Source organism: Cyprinus carpio, chromosome B6, assembly GCF_018340385.1.
Source record: "Cyprinus carpio isolate SPL01 chromosome B6, ASM1834038v1, whole genome shotgun sequence".
In the NCBI taxonomy this organism is placed as follows: Eukaryota; Metazoa; Chordata; class Actinopteri; order Cypriniformes; family Cyprinidae; genus Cyprinus; species Cyprinus carpio.
The window spans coordinates 15,286,990-15,304,659 of NC_056602.1; the positions used below are offsets into that span (position 1 = coordinate 15,286,990).

Here is a 17,670-nt window from a genome sequence, read left to right on the forward strand (position 1 = left end):
TTGAAACTGGTTTGACTCAAATGAAACGGTAAAATGCTTTTGAAATGATGTTGTTTATGTATTTATGTCCTCATTGAGACGGCAGATGCTGAAATCACTGCAAGCGTCACGCGCTTCAGTCTATGTAGTAAACAAACCCGCACGTCTCTGCCATTCATTCATTCATTCACACAGAGACGCGCAGAACATTTACAGACTGGTCCATATGGAGATTTGAGTTGATTAATTTATGATAACTTTGACAAATTCCGTGACTGTACATATTAAAATGTAAGTTTCATTTTCATGACTGGATTTTGAAATTCCGTCCGTGTTTTCTGCTTCGCGGAAATCATAGCGCTGTATCCGTCAAGAACCGGGTTGACCGGGTCCTCGGTACCACCGGTACTTAAAGAAACCTGGTACCGTGACATTTTCATTTTTTTAGTACCGACTTGGTACCGAAGTACCGGGTCTTTTGACAACACTACTAAGGTCTATTAAACCAATCATAGTCAGTTTCTTTTGCAACAAGCCGCCACTTGATATTTCAAGAAATTGTACATATTGCCACTCCAACATCATTTTTGGTCACAGCTGATATGTTTACCTGTTTATAGTAGTGTTGTATTTTATACTTATATGTATGCACGAAACAAACCCTGACACAGTTAAAACGTGTCATCTGAGAAATTTCAATTACACATGATTTCAGCCCTCCAAAATATTTTTTTGTTGTTGTTGTTGTTGTTTCCAGTTTCTGAAATTTTGTTGCATCACTATGTTCTGAGATCATATAAAGGTTTCGAATATGAAAATGAAAAACACATATTTTACTGATTAGTTGTGTGTAACCCACAGCACATTGCTCCCAGGTCAGATGTATACAGTAGATGTAGTCACACAGAGTGGTTTGCGCCCTGAAGACCTGCCATCAACAAGCAAATCTGCTGGGCCACTGCATTTCTGGACCAGTGAGTATCTCTTCAGCTCTATGTCACAAACACATGCACCTCTGTAGTGAGTAACAGCACATGAAGTTGTGGCCTAGTGGTTAGAGAGTTTGACTCCTAACTCTAAGGTTGTGGGTTCGAGTCTCGGGCCAGCAATACCATGACTGAGGTGCCCTTGAGCAAGCCCCCAACTGCTCCCCGGGCGCCGCAGCATAAATGGCTGCCCACTGCTCCGGGTGTGTGTTCACGGTGTGTGTGTGTTCACTGCTGTGTGTGTGCACTTTGGATGGGTTAAATGCAGAGCATAAATTCTGAGTATGGGTCACCATACTTGGCTGTATGTCACTCACATTATACTGTTCTCTCCATCAGGACCGCTTCCACCTCAGAACCTTTCACTCTCCCACATCACTATCACATCTGCTCGAATCACATGGGACCATCATCCTCGGAATCTTCCAGACGGTTTTGTGGTCAATATTACTCACGGCCTGAGCACCCGTAGCCGCTACCTACCTGATGGAAGTTTAGGGACTTATACACTACGAGACCTCACTCCAGGACAACATTACCGACTTGCCCTCACTGCAGTGCGCAAAACGGGCCAAGACAACATTCAGAGCGTCCCTCAACACCTAGCCTTCACCACACGTGAGTCGCCGATATTTAAGATCACTGCTTGTCTGCTGATTGTCAAGATGTCTTTGTCATGGTGACCCATCTGTGTATCTTGTATTGCACAGTACCAGTTCCAAAGGGCCAAAGCAGAGGTGAGAGACCTAAGGGAGGACAGGACTCCCAGACAGGACAGACCTTGACACAAGTTCAAGATGGAGGCACAGATGACCACACAGAACTCCTTGAAGAGCCACAAAGGTACAGATGCAGCAATGCAATTATGAACGCAGTGCTAGGAAGCCATAGAATAATGAGCTCTGTGTGTTTGTTTTCTCTTTCAGATATACAGAGCTAATTGACGGAAGAGGGAGAATTACAGCTAAATTTACCAACCTTCCACAAAAAACCATCAGACACCGCACAAGTCAGTAATTATTTCATATATAACGGAAATGCATTCTAATGGTAAACTGTTGTTGTTTTGAAATATTATTCAGGTTTTAAAAAATCTGCTAAATAAATAAATGTATGTTTTATTCAAGTGGTTTCAAAGTAGGAAACTTGAGAAAAAAAAAACATTTTACAAGATGTTTTTAGGGTTGTCATAGTTACCATTTTAACTGAGGAAAATAAATACAATAATGTGTTATTACATTTACCATATTTGATATTACTTTCATTCCTCTGAAGATAGTCAGTGAAATCAATAAGATTAATAGTGATTTACATGTCAATATATTCTGGAAAATTGCTCTGGAATGATATCTTTTATGAAAGCACTAAATAATTATATTAAATTGAATTGACATTCTTGTTTCTCTTCAGGTTTTTATATATATTACACTATTATACTTAACATTTTTTATAAATTGTAAATGGATCACTATATATGAAAAAACAACCGCCTTGACATTTTAGGAAGGGGTCCCTTGCATAAACAATTTGAAAACCCCAGTTTTTATTTAACTTGATTTTTCAATTTCTGCCATTGTATCTTTCAAACAGAGCCTGAACCTCCAATCAAATTAGAAAAGATGGAAGAAACCACCAATAAGATAAGTCTAGCTCTGGAAATTCCTGAAGAAGCGACAAAGAGTAAATCTGGTAGGTAATCTTTCAATAAAGATTATTGTTAGACAAGTGAAAATTGTTAATTAACTTTAGATAGAGAGTTTGTGGTTCTTAAAACAGGAGAATGTTTTAACATTTGCTGGTGTTCAAACTCTCTAATTGGTCCCAGCTGAAAGAGAGACCACTGCATGTATTCGGAATAATCTGCAGCATGACACTCACCATAAACAAACCACATCTATCAGCAATCTGTTATGGTTTCAACCCCCCAAAAAGTGACTTATAGCTGTTTAAAAATGCATATTTATGTGCATGTGATTGTGTATTTAAAAGAGCAGCTAAATAAACCCAAACATGCTAGCCAATGTTTAAACTTTTCATGTAGCAAAGCATTGTGTTTATGTGTTTGTATCCAAAAACATTTCATTAAATTTCAGAGTCATCCCAAGACTGCAGAACTCAGCCCTGCCAGAATGGAGGAACATGTGTGCAGATCAACGAGTCACTCAGCTGCAACTGTGCCGCTGGTTTCAAGGGCAGACGGTGTGAGCTATGTTAGTATAACCACGTCTGTTCATTCTCAAGCATACAAACACGAACCAGCGAATACCTTATAAAGTAGAATTAAACTTGAGTTGATTTATTATTGTTTTAGTTTATTATTTATTTATTATCCCACCACCTAGACACCAGAATCTGTATTTCACCAAAGTCATTTTAAAAGCATCAGTCTGAAAAAAAGATAATCTATCGTTTCACATAATCTTTAGGAGCTTTGCTTGTAAGTCAACTCCACCTTTTGTATATTTTCATTTAGATTGTCAGCGAGTATCTCACCCATGTACTCGCCTTTACTCCGAAACAAAGAGTGTGCCTGTGTGGGAGGATGGTGTCTGCCATTATTTGTAAGTGGCTTCTCTCTGCGTATGTCTATTGTCCTGTTTTGCTCCAGTCTGATCCTTTTTCCTGAGTACCTGTTTTCACCCTCAGGTACAAAAGGACATATAAAGTTCAGCAGGATGTTTGTTTTAGAGAGATCTGTGAGCCTTTGCTGCCTAAGAAAGTACTGCCTAAGACTCCAAGTACGTATAAACCATTGTACAAAGTTCTTCCTGGTTCCAAATCATGGAATTAAGACAACCTTTAAACAACCTTTTCCCTCTCTCTCATCATCAGACAGAAGAACTCAAAAACAACAACAATAGTGGTGAGAATATTTTATATCTCTGATAGAATTGGACACAACCATATTGTCACATACTGAATGTGCTTTTTGTTTTTTTGTTTTTTTAGGAGGCTGAACCAATGATAACTTTGGGGAGTAACTGCTTCTCTCAGTCTTAGTTTAAATGAGGATGCATTACCGTCATTGTTCACCCTTTTTTGCATCACTGGTCACATTTCATTGGCTTCATTGTCCTATGGACGTTTATTTGTTCATTTACAGCTCCAGGGCCGTATTCATGCAAATTCTTTGTGCAAAGAGTGGCTCTTAGTGACAAAATTCTAAGAAAGTTTCCCCTTAAAATTAAAGAGAAGATCCTAGTAAAGATAAAAGTTATTCACAAAGCTTTTTTAAAGAGCTCTTAAGGTCAAAAGGTGTTAGAAGAATACGGAGTAGGACTTTTAAGTCACTGTCATCCATTGTCTCCAACACATTTCTTCTCCCTCTTCGTCTTTTGGCCATTTTCTCCTCTGCTAAAGAAACTCTGAAGGTTCTTAATTATATGCTAGATTAGATCATGTTTGTGACCCATCTTATTAGAGACATGACAACTATATATACAGTCCTTAACAGATTTATTAAACCACCACCCAATGTAGGGTTTGCCCCACAGCTGCCCTAAACTAACAGTATTGATGATTGCCAAAATTATTTTTTATTTTTCTGTAATGATTAATCCACCGGTATGTGTAAGCTCTTTAGTCACAGTAGTATTTCTAATGCTAAAATAGAATTATTGCTGGGATTTAATGGATTCAAAGATAGATCACACAACAGTTTCATCAAAAGCAAGTCTTTGGGAACAGCTAGAAACTATTTGGAAGTCAGTAACAACAGAGATTGTGGAAAAGTATATAAAAACAATGGCAGCAAGAATGCAAGCTGTTTTCAAGGCGAAAGGAGGCCATATAAAATAAAAAAATTTTTTTTTTTTTTTGCTTTTTGCCATTATGTGTGAATACTAGAATAATAGAAGACTATTTAGTTGTTTCAGTTTATTTGCCCAATAAATGAATATTTTTAGTTTTGAAAAAGTTTTTGACAGATTCCTAAAAAAAAAATTGTTCTTACTTTATTATGACAGGTGGTCTAATAAATTTTTGTGTGTGTGTATGTATATATATATGTAATTATGTAACTGTAATTTCAAAGTGAAGGCTTATAATAGACCCTATTTAAATGTTTTTTTTTCTTCTTCTTTTACAACCAATCACAGTCTTCAGAAGAATGTGTTGTACCTAGCAACGGGGCAGCCCCACCTCCTCACTAAGATGAAAGTTTTTGTCTCAGAATTGCTCTCAGATTGGTCCTGAATGGCCCTTAAGCTACGATTCTTTGTTGGAAATTTTTTTAACGAATTACGAGCTTTCTGAGAGGATTCAGAAGAATACGGGCCGAGATCTGTAGATGACCTTGACCATATGATTTAGGAGTTATCTGCATCAAATAGCATACCTCAAATGTAAATATTATGTGATTTTGACATGTAGTGGCCGTCAAGTCCCTCAGGGAATTTTTTGCCTGTTCAGTTTTTTTGCCTATTGCCTGAATTGCCTGTTCAGTCTCCAGAAGCTACAAGTATTTTCATTCAACCATTCATTCAAACCTGGTTCTCTCCTACAGCAAATTCATACAAAATACTGGGGGAAAAAAATGTCATACCATTGTTTCTGTTTGTGTAAAGGAAAACTGTCTGCTAGCTACCATGTAAATAGTGTTTATAGTCTGTTTTTGTAGTTTAATATTTTAATAATAAAAATGTTAAAACTTCACAGTCTCTTTACTTTTTAAGGAAAAATAAAGTCTCGGGTGGGAGGGGGTAATATGAAACTGTAGAAAAATATGTAAAGATTTTTAACATTTATATTTCAGCGGTGGGCATACTTATCCAGAAAACAGATTTTGAGTTTTAGGATAAATAACCAATGAGGTTATGCTAGTACCTTAATTGCCACAAGGTGTCACTATGTTGTAAAAAAAAAAAAAAAAAAATAAAAAAAATCCTAATGCTCTTCCTTTCATGAGGAAAAATTTCCTGACACTGTTTGTCTGGCTTTGTGAAATATCATGGATCTTGCTCACTGAACTTCAAGTCTACGGTCCCGGGTAAGCAGTGACACAGGCAGTAGATGGCTACGGATATCAAATTCCTGGTCTATCTCATTGTGTCTTTGAAGAAAGCATTTACACAAAGGATTGGATTGAAGTTACTGCCTTTATGTCATTAGATTAGATTAGATTGGATTCAGCTTTATTGTCACTGTGCAAAGTACAACTACAAAGAAAGCCAATGAAATGGTTAGCTCTGACAACAATCTCAGAAAAAAAGGGTACAAAAGCTGGAGTGGTATCTTTTCAAAAAGGTACACTTTGGGTACTAATATGTGCAAATATGCAAGTACCAGTCAGGACCCTTTAGGTAGCCTACACATCTGTGTAGTTTTTTTTTTACCACCCCACTGGCAGCTTTTGTACTTTTTTTTTTTTTTGAGAGTGCAGAAATGCAAATAACAATATGTCTATAAATATGTACATACAATACTATCATGTTCTATAAAAAGTGCATAAGTATGAGGTTGCGAAAGCAGCGAGCAGGCTCAGTGCAAGAGACAATGTGTACACGCAGAGAACAAAATCTTATAAATGGGATAAAGTCTATAATGAGCTTCGTGATGGTTTCTTTGCATATTACGAACAACTATTTGCGATTTAAGGAAACAAACTGATACAAAGGTTCTTGTACATCCATCAGAGATTTATCAAATAATTATTCTTAGTGATATCATTGGAGAAATAGTAATAAAATAAAATCAACCTTAATAAAGTTTTTTTTTAAAGTGATATTATTAATTTCAGATATATTATGTATGAGATTATATCTTCAGTCCTTTTCAGGTCACAGATCCCTCACTGTATATTCCATAAAACTAGTGTTGCTTTTTAAGTAGCCTATGTAATACAGTGCTATTTTAATTTAACCTTATTACATACTTTGTTATGGCTGCATTTTAAAACAATCAAAAAGAAAGAAAAAAAAACAATATTGATGTACAGAGCCACATTACATTTTAACTTTATACATTTTAATGTAGAGATACAATGAAACATTTAAATACTTTTGTTTCTTAACTTTTACTTTGGTTGAATCAGAGGTGGACAGTGAAGTATTTTACTTTACTCAAGTACATTTTAAAAAGTATTGTAATTTAGCAGAGTGTTTTTCTTTGGAAGCATAATGTTGTACTTTTTACTGCACTACATTTCATAAATAAGGTTAGAACCTTAAAACAAGGTTTTTCTTTTTTACTTTTAATACTTAAGAACATTTAATATGATAAAATTAAAATAGTACTTTCTTGTACTCAAGTAAAACATTGAATTACTTTTACTTGAGTAAAAGAAAGTATTAGATTTCTAATGTAATTAAGTAGGCTATTTAAATGATATTTAATATGAAACGTAGTGCAGTAAAAAGTAGGCTATGATATTATGCTTTGGAATGTTGTGAAGTAAAAGTTTTCTAAAAAAAAAAAAAAAAAAAAAAAAAAACACTGATAAAGTACAGACACTAGAAAAGTAACTACTTTTACAGCAGAGTAAAAATGATTCACTTTTGTCTGGAAAGTTGTTCTGGAAAGTTGAAAACTTAATATAGTATTTTTATTTAACGCATACTTTCATATTTCACAAAAATGAGTTTGAAATCATACTAATTGAACAGGCAGTAACTGGCGTAGGTAAAAGCTCACAGTTGTCACCTGCATGTATTATTATCATTATATCAAAGACACACCACCCCAGGAGCGCGCCCGTAAACGTCGGTGCGTGCGCGCACTAGTTTTAAATGACCCCCTCCCTACCCCCAACCGCCCCTTTCTTCAATGAAAACTGAGATTTCGGGGGGGTGGAAAAGACCATGAAAGGACAGAGCTGGAGGACACTTTTAAGGACTGTTTGTTTGGGATAGTATTTGCGGCTTTTCCCCTGACTTTTTATTGGAAGAAATAGAAGCTAAGGACTTTGTCCCAGGAGAAACACAGCGCTTTAACAGCGTGCCGCCACAGAGATTGAGCGCGAGCTAACAGAAGTTAGCTGGACGGCTATCGGCGGCGGGTGAGGGGTCGACAGAGAGCGCCGTCATCAGTAGCATGTCGCCCTCGGGAAGAAGTAGTGCGAGCTTTGGATGAGGTTCCGTGGCGCAGTTCGATCGCAGAGACTTTTTGACGCGACGGTGGGTTGTGATGTTTCCGCCCGCGCGGGGCTCCGGTGGAGGCGCGGCGTCGTCGGTGTCCCGGGGCTGGCCGCATACGGTACTGTGGAGACTAGGGGGTTTCTTTCTCCTCCTGCTTCTCGAAGGGGCCCGATGCCTCGCCAACCCGAGCAATGCACCGGGCATAAACAATAACAACAGGCCGAATGTGAACGTCTTCATGAGCGAGGAAGAGGTCAAAAAACTCCTGGGTGCGTATAAGTTACTTTATTTCTCCGTCTGCTCAACTATATTCCTGCTCCATCCAAAGTTTTGCTTGGAACTAGAAGTTTTTGGCACTCTGTCAAACTTAATTGCTTCTAACTAACTAACGTTACTAAAAGCTAACTTTTGTGTGTGTTTAGTGTCCAGACGTACACAAGTTGTTTCAAACAATGCTCACAAACGTCTAAAAAGTTTGTTTTAAGTAACGATAGTTGGTTACGTTAGCTCTCCATGTTAGCGTTGATAGGCCAAAACAATCCGCAGCATCCTTGTAACCTCAGTTTATTAAGAAAATCGCTAATATCTGACCAGAAATGTTACAAAATGTGCATGTGAAAGTAGTTTTGGGAGGTTATAATTCAGTATGCCATTTAACAAGAATGAAAGACCATTGGGTTTGTCATTAGGTCGAAACTGGTTGCTTGAAAGTTTTCCAAGTGTATTCCAATGCTTTCCATGCTTGTGTTAATTATGTGGTGATTTGTAAGGTTTATATCACTCACATGTACAAGATACAGAGCAGAGGTGTATGAGCTGATCTGAGTCATTCATTCTCATTAGTGCGTGTCAGAATTAGTTGACTCAAAAGCCACACAATGGATTTTTCCTCAGAAGTTTTACTGCTTTGTGTCAGACCAGTCAGTAAACACTGTAAATGCAAGGCACATTTAACCCTGGAACACATTTAGTTGCCGCTGTTAGTATTTGTATAGCCAAAAAGTACTTAATCCAATTCTTTAAGCTTGCAATGAGAATCAGAGATTTTTATAACTGTATAGCAGACTACTATACAGTTATAAATTATGCATTGTTGTCACTCTAAATCTCAAAATAATATGTCTTAGTATAATGACATTTAAATGTCTAGTTTTATTATCAAATTTCTGTATTTTTGGGGGGTCAAATACAATGCACTACAATGATGATTGAGAGATACTAAAATACATTTCATCAGAAACCTTTTGTATACATTTGCTACTCATAATTTTATTCAGTGATTTTCTTTAAAAAAAGAATGGAAGGTTTGTAGCACATGTTGTTTTCAGAATTGTATTAAAATGCTTTAAACGATCCGTTAAGAGAGAGAGTAGAAGTCATGCAGAAGATTTTGTATAGCAGGTTTTTCAGCAAAGAGAACCTTAGAGGCCTTAGAAATTCATGCATCAAAGTAGGCTTTATAGGGTTGAATGCAAGAGAGTGCATTTTCATACATTTCTCACACTCTTTTAATCCTAATGGAAAACTATATGTATAAAAAGGCAGTTAGTTAACAACATGTTGTTTATGATTTAATGGCTCTGCCTAAAATGTAAATGTTAAATTTGTGCAGAATATAGTCCTCTTTCCAGACTGAAGGGCCAAACTAGATGTTTTGTACTCTGAATAATTTAATGCATTCATTGTTCTTGAAGATTAAAAGTCTTTGGGATGCCCTTGATATGTATTCAGAGTAGATTTTTGATTTGGCACCACTGTGATTATTGCAATGGGCACTGATTAGTGGTTGTTAATTGTCGGGTATTTGTGACTGGCCCTATAAGCAGTCATTATCATTGCTAATGTCACAGCGTACTTAATGAAAGGGCTGGGGGCTAGAGCATCAATTTCCTGCTGGAAAGAGGAAGCGGAGACAAGGGCATTTTGAAGCAGCCTTGTTTGAACTTGTTTTGAGGGTTTACCCTTTCAGCTCAAATTGAGAGCAATTTCTATTAGACTGAAAATAAAACACAAATTACATGTGGCATTTATGTAATGTGATGGAAATGCTGTAGCTTTTAGCTTGAATGTTACCATGTGGAGTATAAGCTTTGAATTTTGTAAATGATGTAAGCTATCCAGATGTTAAAGACATGTTTAGTTTTTGAACAGTGTTGGTATATTAACGGCTGATTCTGATATCTAAAAAGAGCATGAGCGCTGATCTAATGTTTGTATATTTAAAGAATACAACTTAAACCTATTACATTATATTTTGTTTGAATTCGCCAAAGGTAATTAAAATGGAAAGAGTTTTCTTTGAATTTTGGTAATAAGAATCCAAATGTGAAGGTACAATGTTGGTTTATTTTAGCTTTTCTGAAATGCAAACAGGTTTGAAAGATGATTGCCCCCCCCCCTGTCTCATACCGCTGTTATCCTCTGTAAAGCTGACCTGCATATTTTTTGTCACGACTGGCTTTGGGAACAGAGCTCATAGCTATGAGTGCCTCTTTCTGGGTGCTCTGTATTGCTGTGTCGCCTCAGTGATGATTGATGAACGTTATGGTGGGCTTTTACACTCTTTGATGATCATATCAGGTTATTATCATCAACATGTCACCTGTAGTTTTAGGCGGGGTGCTCTGGCATTTGTCTTGTGTTATGGGCGCTGGAATAGAGCTTTTTAAAATTTATTTTGGGGGAAAGTGGAATGGAGCTGCTCTTTCCCCCCACCAAAAAAAAAAAAAAAGCCCCTTCGCTCTTCTGCTGCTGTGTCACTTTGTTTTTGTGCATTCTGGGATCCTTAAACCTGCTTGGACTGCATTCATTTTTAACCTAAAGGTTTTATGTCATGTAGCATAAACTTCCCAGTTCCCATAAGAATTGGCAACAATCATGGTGTCATTCTCTGTTAACATGATTTTTTCCCCCCTCTCTCTCTGGTTCAGCAATGGGTGCAAACCACCTTTAGGGCCCTAAAAAAATTAGTTTTATTTTTCCTAAATTCCGTTTTATTTTTCTGGATTCTGTTTTCGGTTTTAATTTTTCTCGATTCCTTTTTAATAGTTAAATTAAAGTTTATTAATCAAAAAAGCATGTCTTATTAATTAAAACCATGTATACATTTTCACATCAATTTAATAAAAGTTTAACAAAAATTACGTTTTAGGGCCCTATGAAATGTTTTATTTTTTCTCACCATATTTTTATTGTTACCAGATTCTGTGTTTTAGCATGTCTAATTATTTGAATGCACAAAACAACTTAGTTTATTATTATTATTATTATTAGTAGTAGTAGTAGTAAAGTAGGCTTGTGATTTTTTTTTAATTTTTTTTCTCCCCTCAGAAATTCTGTGATGTGTATTTCAATTTTTCTGGTTATCAAATGAAGGCATAAAATCTTTTAATTATTGAAAATTAAGCAAACTTTATTTTTTTGGCAAATAAAGGGGATTTACTATTAAAATTAAAACATGGAAGAAATGTTGTGTGATTATTCCTTAAAAAAGGTTTGTTTCATAGCTTATTTTAGTAGTAGTAGATTCTGCATCACGGAAATCATAGGGCCCTACCTTGTTATGCTGCAGTAGACTGAGGGGCCGTTTAAACGACAACGTTTTCAGACAAAAACGGTAAACTTTTTATGGATTTTACCTGTTTGTTTACACGACAATGTCGTTTTGGAGAGTGAAAATGCACGTTTTTGAAAACGGCACCGCTATTGTTTCCGTGTAAACACCCAACACGGGAATCTTTGAAACCAGTGACGTCATGCGCGTAGGGATGTGCCGGTACTAGTATCGGTACTGAACGGTTCCCGGGCAAATTCCAAATGGAAGTGATCATCCCTATCCCCTTGAAGTGGGGACTTTGGAGTGAGCAGGGCAAATGCGTGCCATTAAATAGTCGTTAGGAATTAACTTGGCAAAAGGAGCGACAAAATTTCGCTCCTTTTGCCATTAGGTTCGCTCCTTTTGCCATTAGGTCGCTAAAATTTCGCTCCTTTTGCCAAAATTTCACTCCAAAGTCCCCACTCCAAGGGGATAGGGATGATAACTTCCATTTGGAATTTGCCCGGGAACCGTTTGGTACCGATACTAGTACCGGCACATCCTTACATGTGCGTGTGTAGTACGTGTTAGGTATGTAGACATGTGCAGTGCGTGCTGTTTTTAAAGGCAAGCGTGAACAAACATATACAACAATGGCAGAGTATATGGTACTGTTGTTGCCGCTCAAGAGTTTACTAATGCTTCTTTTAGAAAAGTGTGGATTTACTTCACAAACATTTCAAAAAAAATCTCATACACACCAAATAAAACATATAATCGTCACTTTCCTACAGGTACTGTTTACTAACAAGTTGACAGCGCCGACTACTGGCCTAGCATACGTAAAACAGCATTTTTGGCCGTTTTCGTGGATGGGTGTAAATGCGAATGGGTTTGAAAAGTTGTTGTGTATATATGTGAAACTTTTTAAAAACGCAAAGTTTCCTAATACAGCAATGTCATGTAAATATAGCCTGAGGGCCATCTTAAGCATTGGGCTGTAAGTAGGAGGAATGCATTTATCACAGGGACATCAGCAGCCTGTAGTTTTACACTGAATCAGGTGTCCACTGTTCTGCACAGGAGTCTGATTAATTCAATTCAATTCAATTCAAGTTTATTTGTATAGCGCTTTTTACGATACAAATCATTGCAATGCAACTTTACAGAAAATTAAGTTTCTACAATTTTTAGTAGTAGCTTATCAGTGGTGACTGTCAGTTCATGTGCATATGGCAGAAATGTTCAGAAAAATCAATAAAAGACGTAAACAAACAGACGGCACAGGATTACCACTAATGTGTTCAGAGATCCTGTTCTGTGACTCACAAGCATCTTTGACTTGAAAGTTTATGGCTGCCATTTTTTGGTGCTTTGAATAAATGTAGGTCTACGTTTTCTCTTTGGAGTCAAATGGATTTATATTTGACTATTTTGTGGCAATACCTAAATTTCCTAAATACCGCTATCGCAGGTGTAACGTTTTGAAAGCAAATGCATTCATTTCTGGAATTAGGACTATTGGTGGACAACTGGTTATTGATATTTTGTTGACATTCACATTCCAATATTTTTTGTAAAAACTTTCATGAATATTTGGGGTAAAAGAGATAAAGTAAATTAGTGAAAATTGATTGTATTATTAATAGTTTTTTTGTGTGTTTGACAGTGTAGTGTTTGCATACTTTCTCTGTAATCTTGAAATAGAAACTAAACTTTTAAAAACTTGCAGATGGTGGTTCACTTTCATTGAAAGTTATTGTCTCCACTTTCTACTTTACGTCTTATTTCTTAACTATTGTTTGTTTTTTTCTGTCATGCTCTTGTCATTTCCTGTCTGAGCTTTCAGAAGTTCTGTAATTCTTTTCACAGATCTTAATCTGGTCCCCTCCCCTCTCTTTTTTCCTCTTTAGCACGGTTACTGCAAAAACCTCATCCTATGCATGTTCTATAGTGACTCTGATGTATGTGAAAGGAGATCTCACTGCTGATTGCAGCAAATGATGAAAGGCAATGTTTGATGTGATATTTACATTCGTATCACAATCTGCCCTCTCAGATGAGTTCACTCAGTATAGCATGAAAGTAAACGCACTGGCTTTTTATGGAGACTGCTGGTGAAAGCCGTGTTTTGATGGTGGTTGCTAAAAGATCCAGTTTTTGCTCAATTGATGTTTTGTTTTTGACAGTCATGTGCTGCATTATATAATTTAAAGGGTTAGTTCAGCCAAAAATTAAAATTATGTCATTAATGACTCACCCTCATGTCGTTCCAAACCCGTAAGACCTCCGTTCATCTTCGGAACACAGTTTAAGATATTTTAGATTTAGTCCGAGAGCTTTCTGATCCCTCCAGTGAGAATGTATGTACGGTATACTGTCCACGTCCAGAAAGGTAATAAAAACATCATCAAAGTAGTCCATGTGACATCAGAGGGTCCGCTGGAATTTATAGAAGCATCGAAAATACATTTTGGTCCAAAAATAACAAAAATTACGACTTTATTCCGCTTTTTCTTCTCTTCCGGGTCTGTTGTGAACGCGACTGCTGTGACTGTTGACGTACACGCCTGCTGACGTGTTTTCTTTGTTATTGGGCACGCCAGAAAACACGTCAGCAGCGTCGTACGTCAACAGTCACAGCAGTCGTGTTCACAACAGACCTGGAAGAGAAGAAAAAGCGGAATAAAGTCGTTATTTTTGGAACAAAATGTATTTTCGATGCTTCAAAAAATTCTAACGAACCCTCTGATGTCACATGGACTACTTTGATGATGTTTTTATTACCTTTCTGGACGTGGACAGTATACCGTACATACATTTTCAATGGAGGGACAGAAGGCTCTCGGACTAAATCTTAAAATATCTTAAACTGTGTTCCGAAGATGAACGGAGGTCTTACGGGTTTGGAACGACATGAGGGTGAGTCATTAATGACATAATTTTAATATTTGGGTGAACTAACCCTTTAAATATAATTTAATTCATTTTATTGATCTCATGACTGTAATGAACTTTTAGAAATAATTGGTTGTTGAGATCCGTATAAAATCAGTACTGATGAGCTGAGTATATGTTAAGCATTGTCATCTCAAATGATCAGAGGAGCAATGAAAGAGGGTGAGAAATAAAGATACTTTTCAATGAGGTAGATATTTTTTTTAAAAAGCTTTGTTTACCACAATGATTTTTTTTTCTCCCTTGTAAGGATCTGTGGCTTTACCCTGTGACATCACTGCTTCATCCAGCCTCATGCTGTTATAGTAAAGAGAGAAAGCTTTCACTCTCTCCTTTAGAGTCCCAAAAATCTCAACTATCCAGCTCTTCATTGCTAACAGACAGCGTCTGTGTCTGAGTTATTTTGGGGGATCATTAGACAGTAAATGGCAATACATGGAATGTTTAGGTCACGAAACACATCCCCTCTGATTTACGAAGTAAACTTGCTGCCTATGAAACATTTTTCTCCTGTAAAAAGTGGAAATGCCTTGAATAGATGGATCAGACAGATGGTTGAAGCTCTTTTAAGGGTTTAGGTTGCTGCATTTCTTTTAGTTAATGCATTCACAGTCAGTTTGACATCTATAATGTAATAATAATGTATTTCAGAGTAAAATATGATCTTGTAATTTAAGAAAAAGTGCATGACTGGTTTTTAATCCGTTGGAACTTGATTAGATAATGTAAAATGGTTGTTTGCTGGTTTGCAGTTCTTTGTTTACTATGTCTGATACCTGTGAGATTAAAACTTAAATGGTTTTGGTGAAAGCCTCAAAGGAAAATTGAGTTAGAATTGGGGAAAGGCTTTTTTGTGTGTGTGTGTGTGTGTGTGTGTGTGTGTGTGTGTGTGTGTGTGTGTGTGTGTGTGTGTGTGTGTGTGTGTGGGATGAAAATATTGGAGAGTGTTTTTTCACCTGGCCCCTCCTCCTCAGATTTGACGCACACACAGTTTGCCAGATTGACTACACCAACAGGAACGTGCGCACATGACAATGAATGAAATGAAATACGGTGTGTTTTCCGCCCACTGGCAACCCGGGGTGCCGAAATACAATTGGGTAAACTGGCAGTGGGCGGGTTTCACAAACCAAAACAGAGACAGACAGTCCGCCAGAAATGAACATTTTCAAAGGAGAATAACTGACTGTAGCATTGTTTTTCAGATAAACAATTATGTTAACTTAAATGTTTCTTAAATATATGCAAACATATTATGGTATTTTTTATGCTTTAGTAGAGTCAAAAAGTTACATACAGCACCTTTAAACCTGAATGAGTTTCTTCTGCTGAACATAAATGTTATTTTGAAGAACGTGAAAAAACGAAGAGTTGCTTGTCCACATTAGACTTGTGCCGGTATTCGGTAATGCGATATATCGCGGTAATGAATATGCACGATATTGGTATCGTGGGCACTTCTAAATACCGTGAATAATTATATATTACAAATTATTCAGAATTTGGAATGCATCTTAAGAATATTTTTCCCATCAACTGCTCAAAATGCACAACACCGCTGTATGCTGCTTGAAAGAAACATGCGCTCTGATGTAAACAGGCACGCATGAGAAACACATGGAGGAACACGTGAGAGACGCTGAATGAAAGCACATTCACTCTCTGACAGCAGATGGCGCTAAACTGCAGCCCTTACCCTGTAAACCCCATTAATAAAGAATCTGCTACTTTCTAAACAATTTTTAAATCATTTTAAATAGCCATTCAGATTTGTGGATTTGCTATGGTGTTCATCACAGAGCCAAATACTTTAATATTTAGACTTAATAGGCTATTTATTTTCAAACTTTTTTTTTTTTTTTAATCTGGACTACAACATGCCCTAGATATTGTTTGAAAGTGTTTTGATTCTTTATTGTTCATTCACACTTTACATTAGGGCTTCATTTAGTTAACAAACTGCCAATGAAAAATTCTTCTGAACATTCATTAATCTTAGGTATTCCAATATTTAATAACACATTGTTAGAATTGAAAGTTGCAACTGTGTTATTTAATGAGCTAACATGAATAAGACTTGTATTTTTTTTTTTAACAAAGATTAGTAACTTCAGTAGCAAATGTAGCTATTGCTCATTGTTTAGCTGTGCATTTATTGAATGAGCACTATGCGATGTCCGAACTGATTACACTATATTTTATGTATTGCACTACATTTTATGTAAAATCATTTTCTATTTTTAAACTGTCTTAAATTCTTTTTAAGTCAATTTTTAAATAATTTTCAAAGTTCTTAAATAGCTTGTTTTATTTTTTGTGGTTATTTTTCTTCATGTTTTTTTTACTTTTATGTAAAGCACTTTGAATTACCATTGTGTACAAAATGTGCTATATAAATAAACTTGCCTTGTGTTAATGCATTAAACTAAGGTTAACTAATGATGTCTTATTGTAAAGTGATACCTATTGGTCTTTATAGTTCTTTTGCACTTTAATGTGTAAAACTTTTAACTTTATATATTTTTTCTGTATTGCTTTATTGTATTTAAATGTTCAGTTATTTTTGTTATAAAAAAAAAGTTATTTTTAACCTGTTATACTGTATTATGACCACTTTTTTAAAACTAAATTTCAATACCGTGATAATACCGTATACCGTGACAAAACATTATCAATTAAACGCAACAGGAAAATTTGATACCGGCATATCCCTAGTCCACATTGACTTTCCTACTATTTTTCCTACTATTGAATTTCCTACTATTGAAGCAGCTTGTGAGCCACACATACCAAAATGAGTGGCTAATGTCAAAATGTCCATCTTGCCAAGTATCCAGTTAAACACAGTCAGTTTTGGAGCGTTAAATAGTTGAGGAAGAGAATGCAAGTTGTGTAAGAGTATATTTGGTCCATGGATAAACTCTTAAAGGGACTGCAGTGCAATATTCCTGCTGCTGTCTGTCATGTTAATCAAAGAACAAAAGACAAAGAAAATCACTTTCTGCTCTTGACTGAATACGTTTTATAACTTTAATGGTAAGCATTAATTTGTATTTTTACAATGAAGTCTACAGAAATTAAATTTGATAAAAATTTACATTTGATTACTTTAATTTCTGTAGTATTTCTTACCTGAATA

The 17,670-nt window shown here is 36.2% G+C and overlaps 2 protein-coding genes across 3 annotated transcripts in view; both read left to right on the plus strand.

Annotated features, from left to right (window-relative positions):
- sned1 (sushi, nidogen and EGF-like domains 1) overlaps window positions 1-5,616 on the plus strand; it is a 32,643-nt gene extending 27,027 nt beyond the window's left edge. The window contains exons 23-32 of the mRNA XM_042725836.1: window positions 841-953; window positions 1,305-1,583; window positions 1,676-1,808; window positions 1,892-1,974; window positions 2,556-2,654; window positions 3,059-3,175; window positions 3,439-3,526; window positions 3,612-3,703; window positions 3,798-3,828; window positions 3,915-5,616. Coding sequence (XP_042581770.1) covers window positions 841-953; window positions 1,305-1,583; window positions 1,676-1,808; window positions 1,892-1,974; window positions 2,556-2,654; window positions 3,059-3,175; window positions 3,439-3,526; window positions 3,612-3,703; window positions 3,798-3,826 — 1,033 coding nt within the window. The 3' untranslated portion in view covers window positions 3,827-3,828; window positions 3,915-5,616. The remainder of the gene's footprint in view (window positions 1-840; window positions 954-1,304; window positions 1,584-1,675; window positions 1,809-1,891; window positions 1,975-2,555; window positions 2,655-3,058; window positions 3,176-3,438; window positions 3,527-3,611; window positions 3,704-3,797; window positions 3,829-3,914) is intronic.
- Window positions 5,617-7,695: 2,079 nt separating this feature from the next.
- ryk (receptor like tyrosine kinase) overlaps window positions 7,696-17,670 on the plus strand; it is a 61,136-nt gene continuing 51,161 nt past the window's right edge. For both annotated transcript variants that reach the window (XM_042725841.1, XM_042725842.1), the window contains exon 1: window positions 7,696-8,307. In XM_042725841.1, coding sequence (XP_042581775.1) covers window positions 8,088-8,307 — 220 coding nt within the window. In that variant the 5' untranslated portion in view covers window positions 7,696-8,087. The remainder of the gene's footprint in view (window positions 8,308-17,670) is intronic.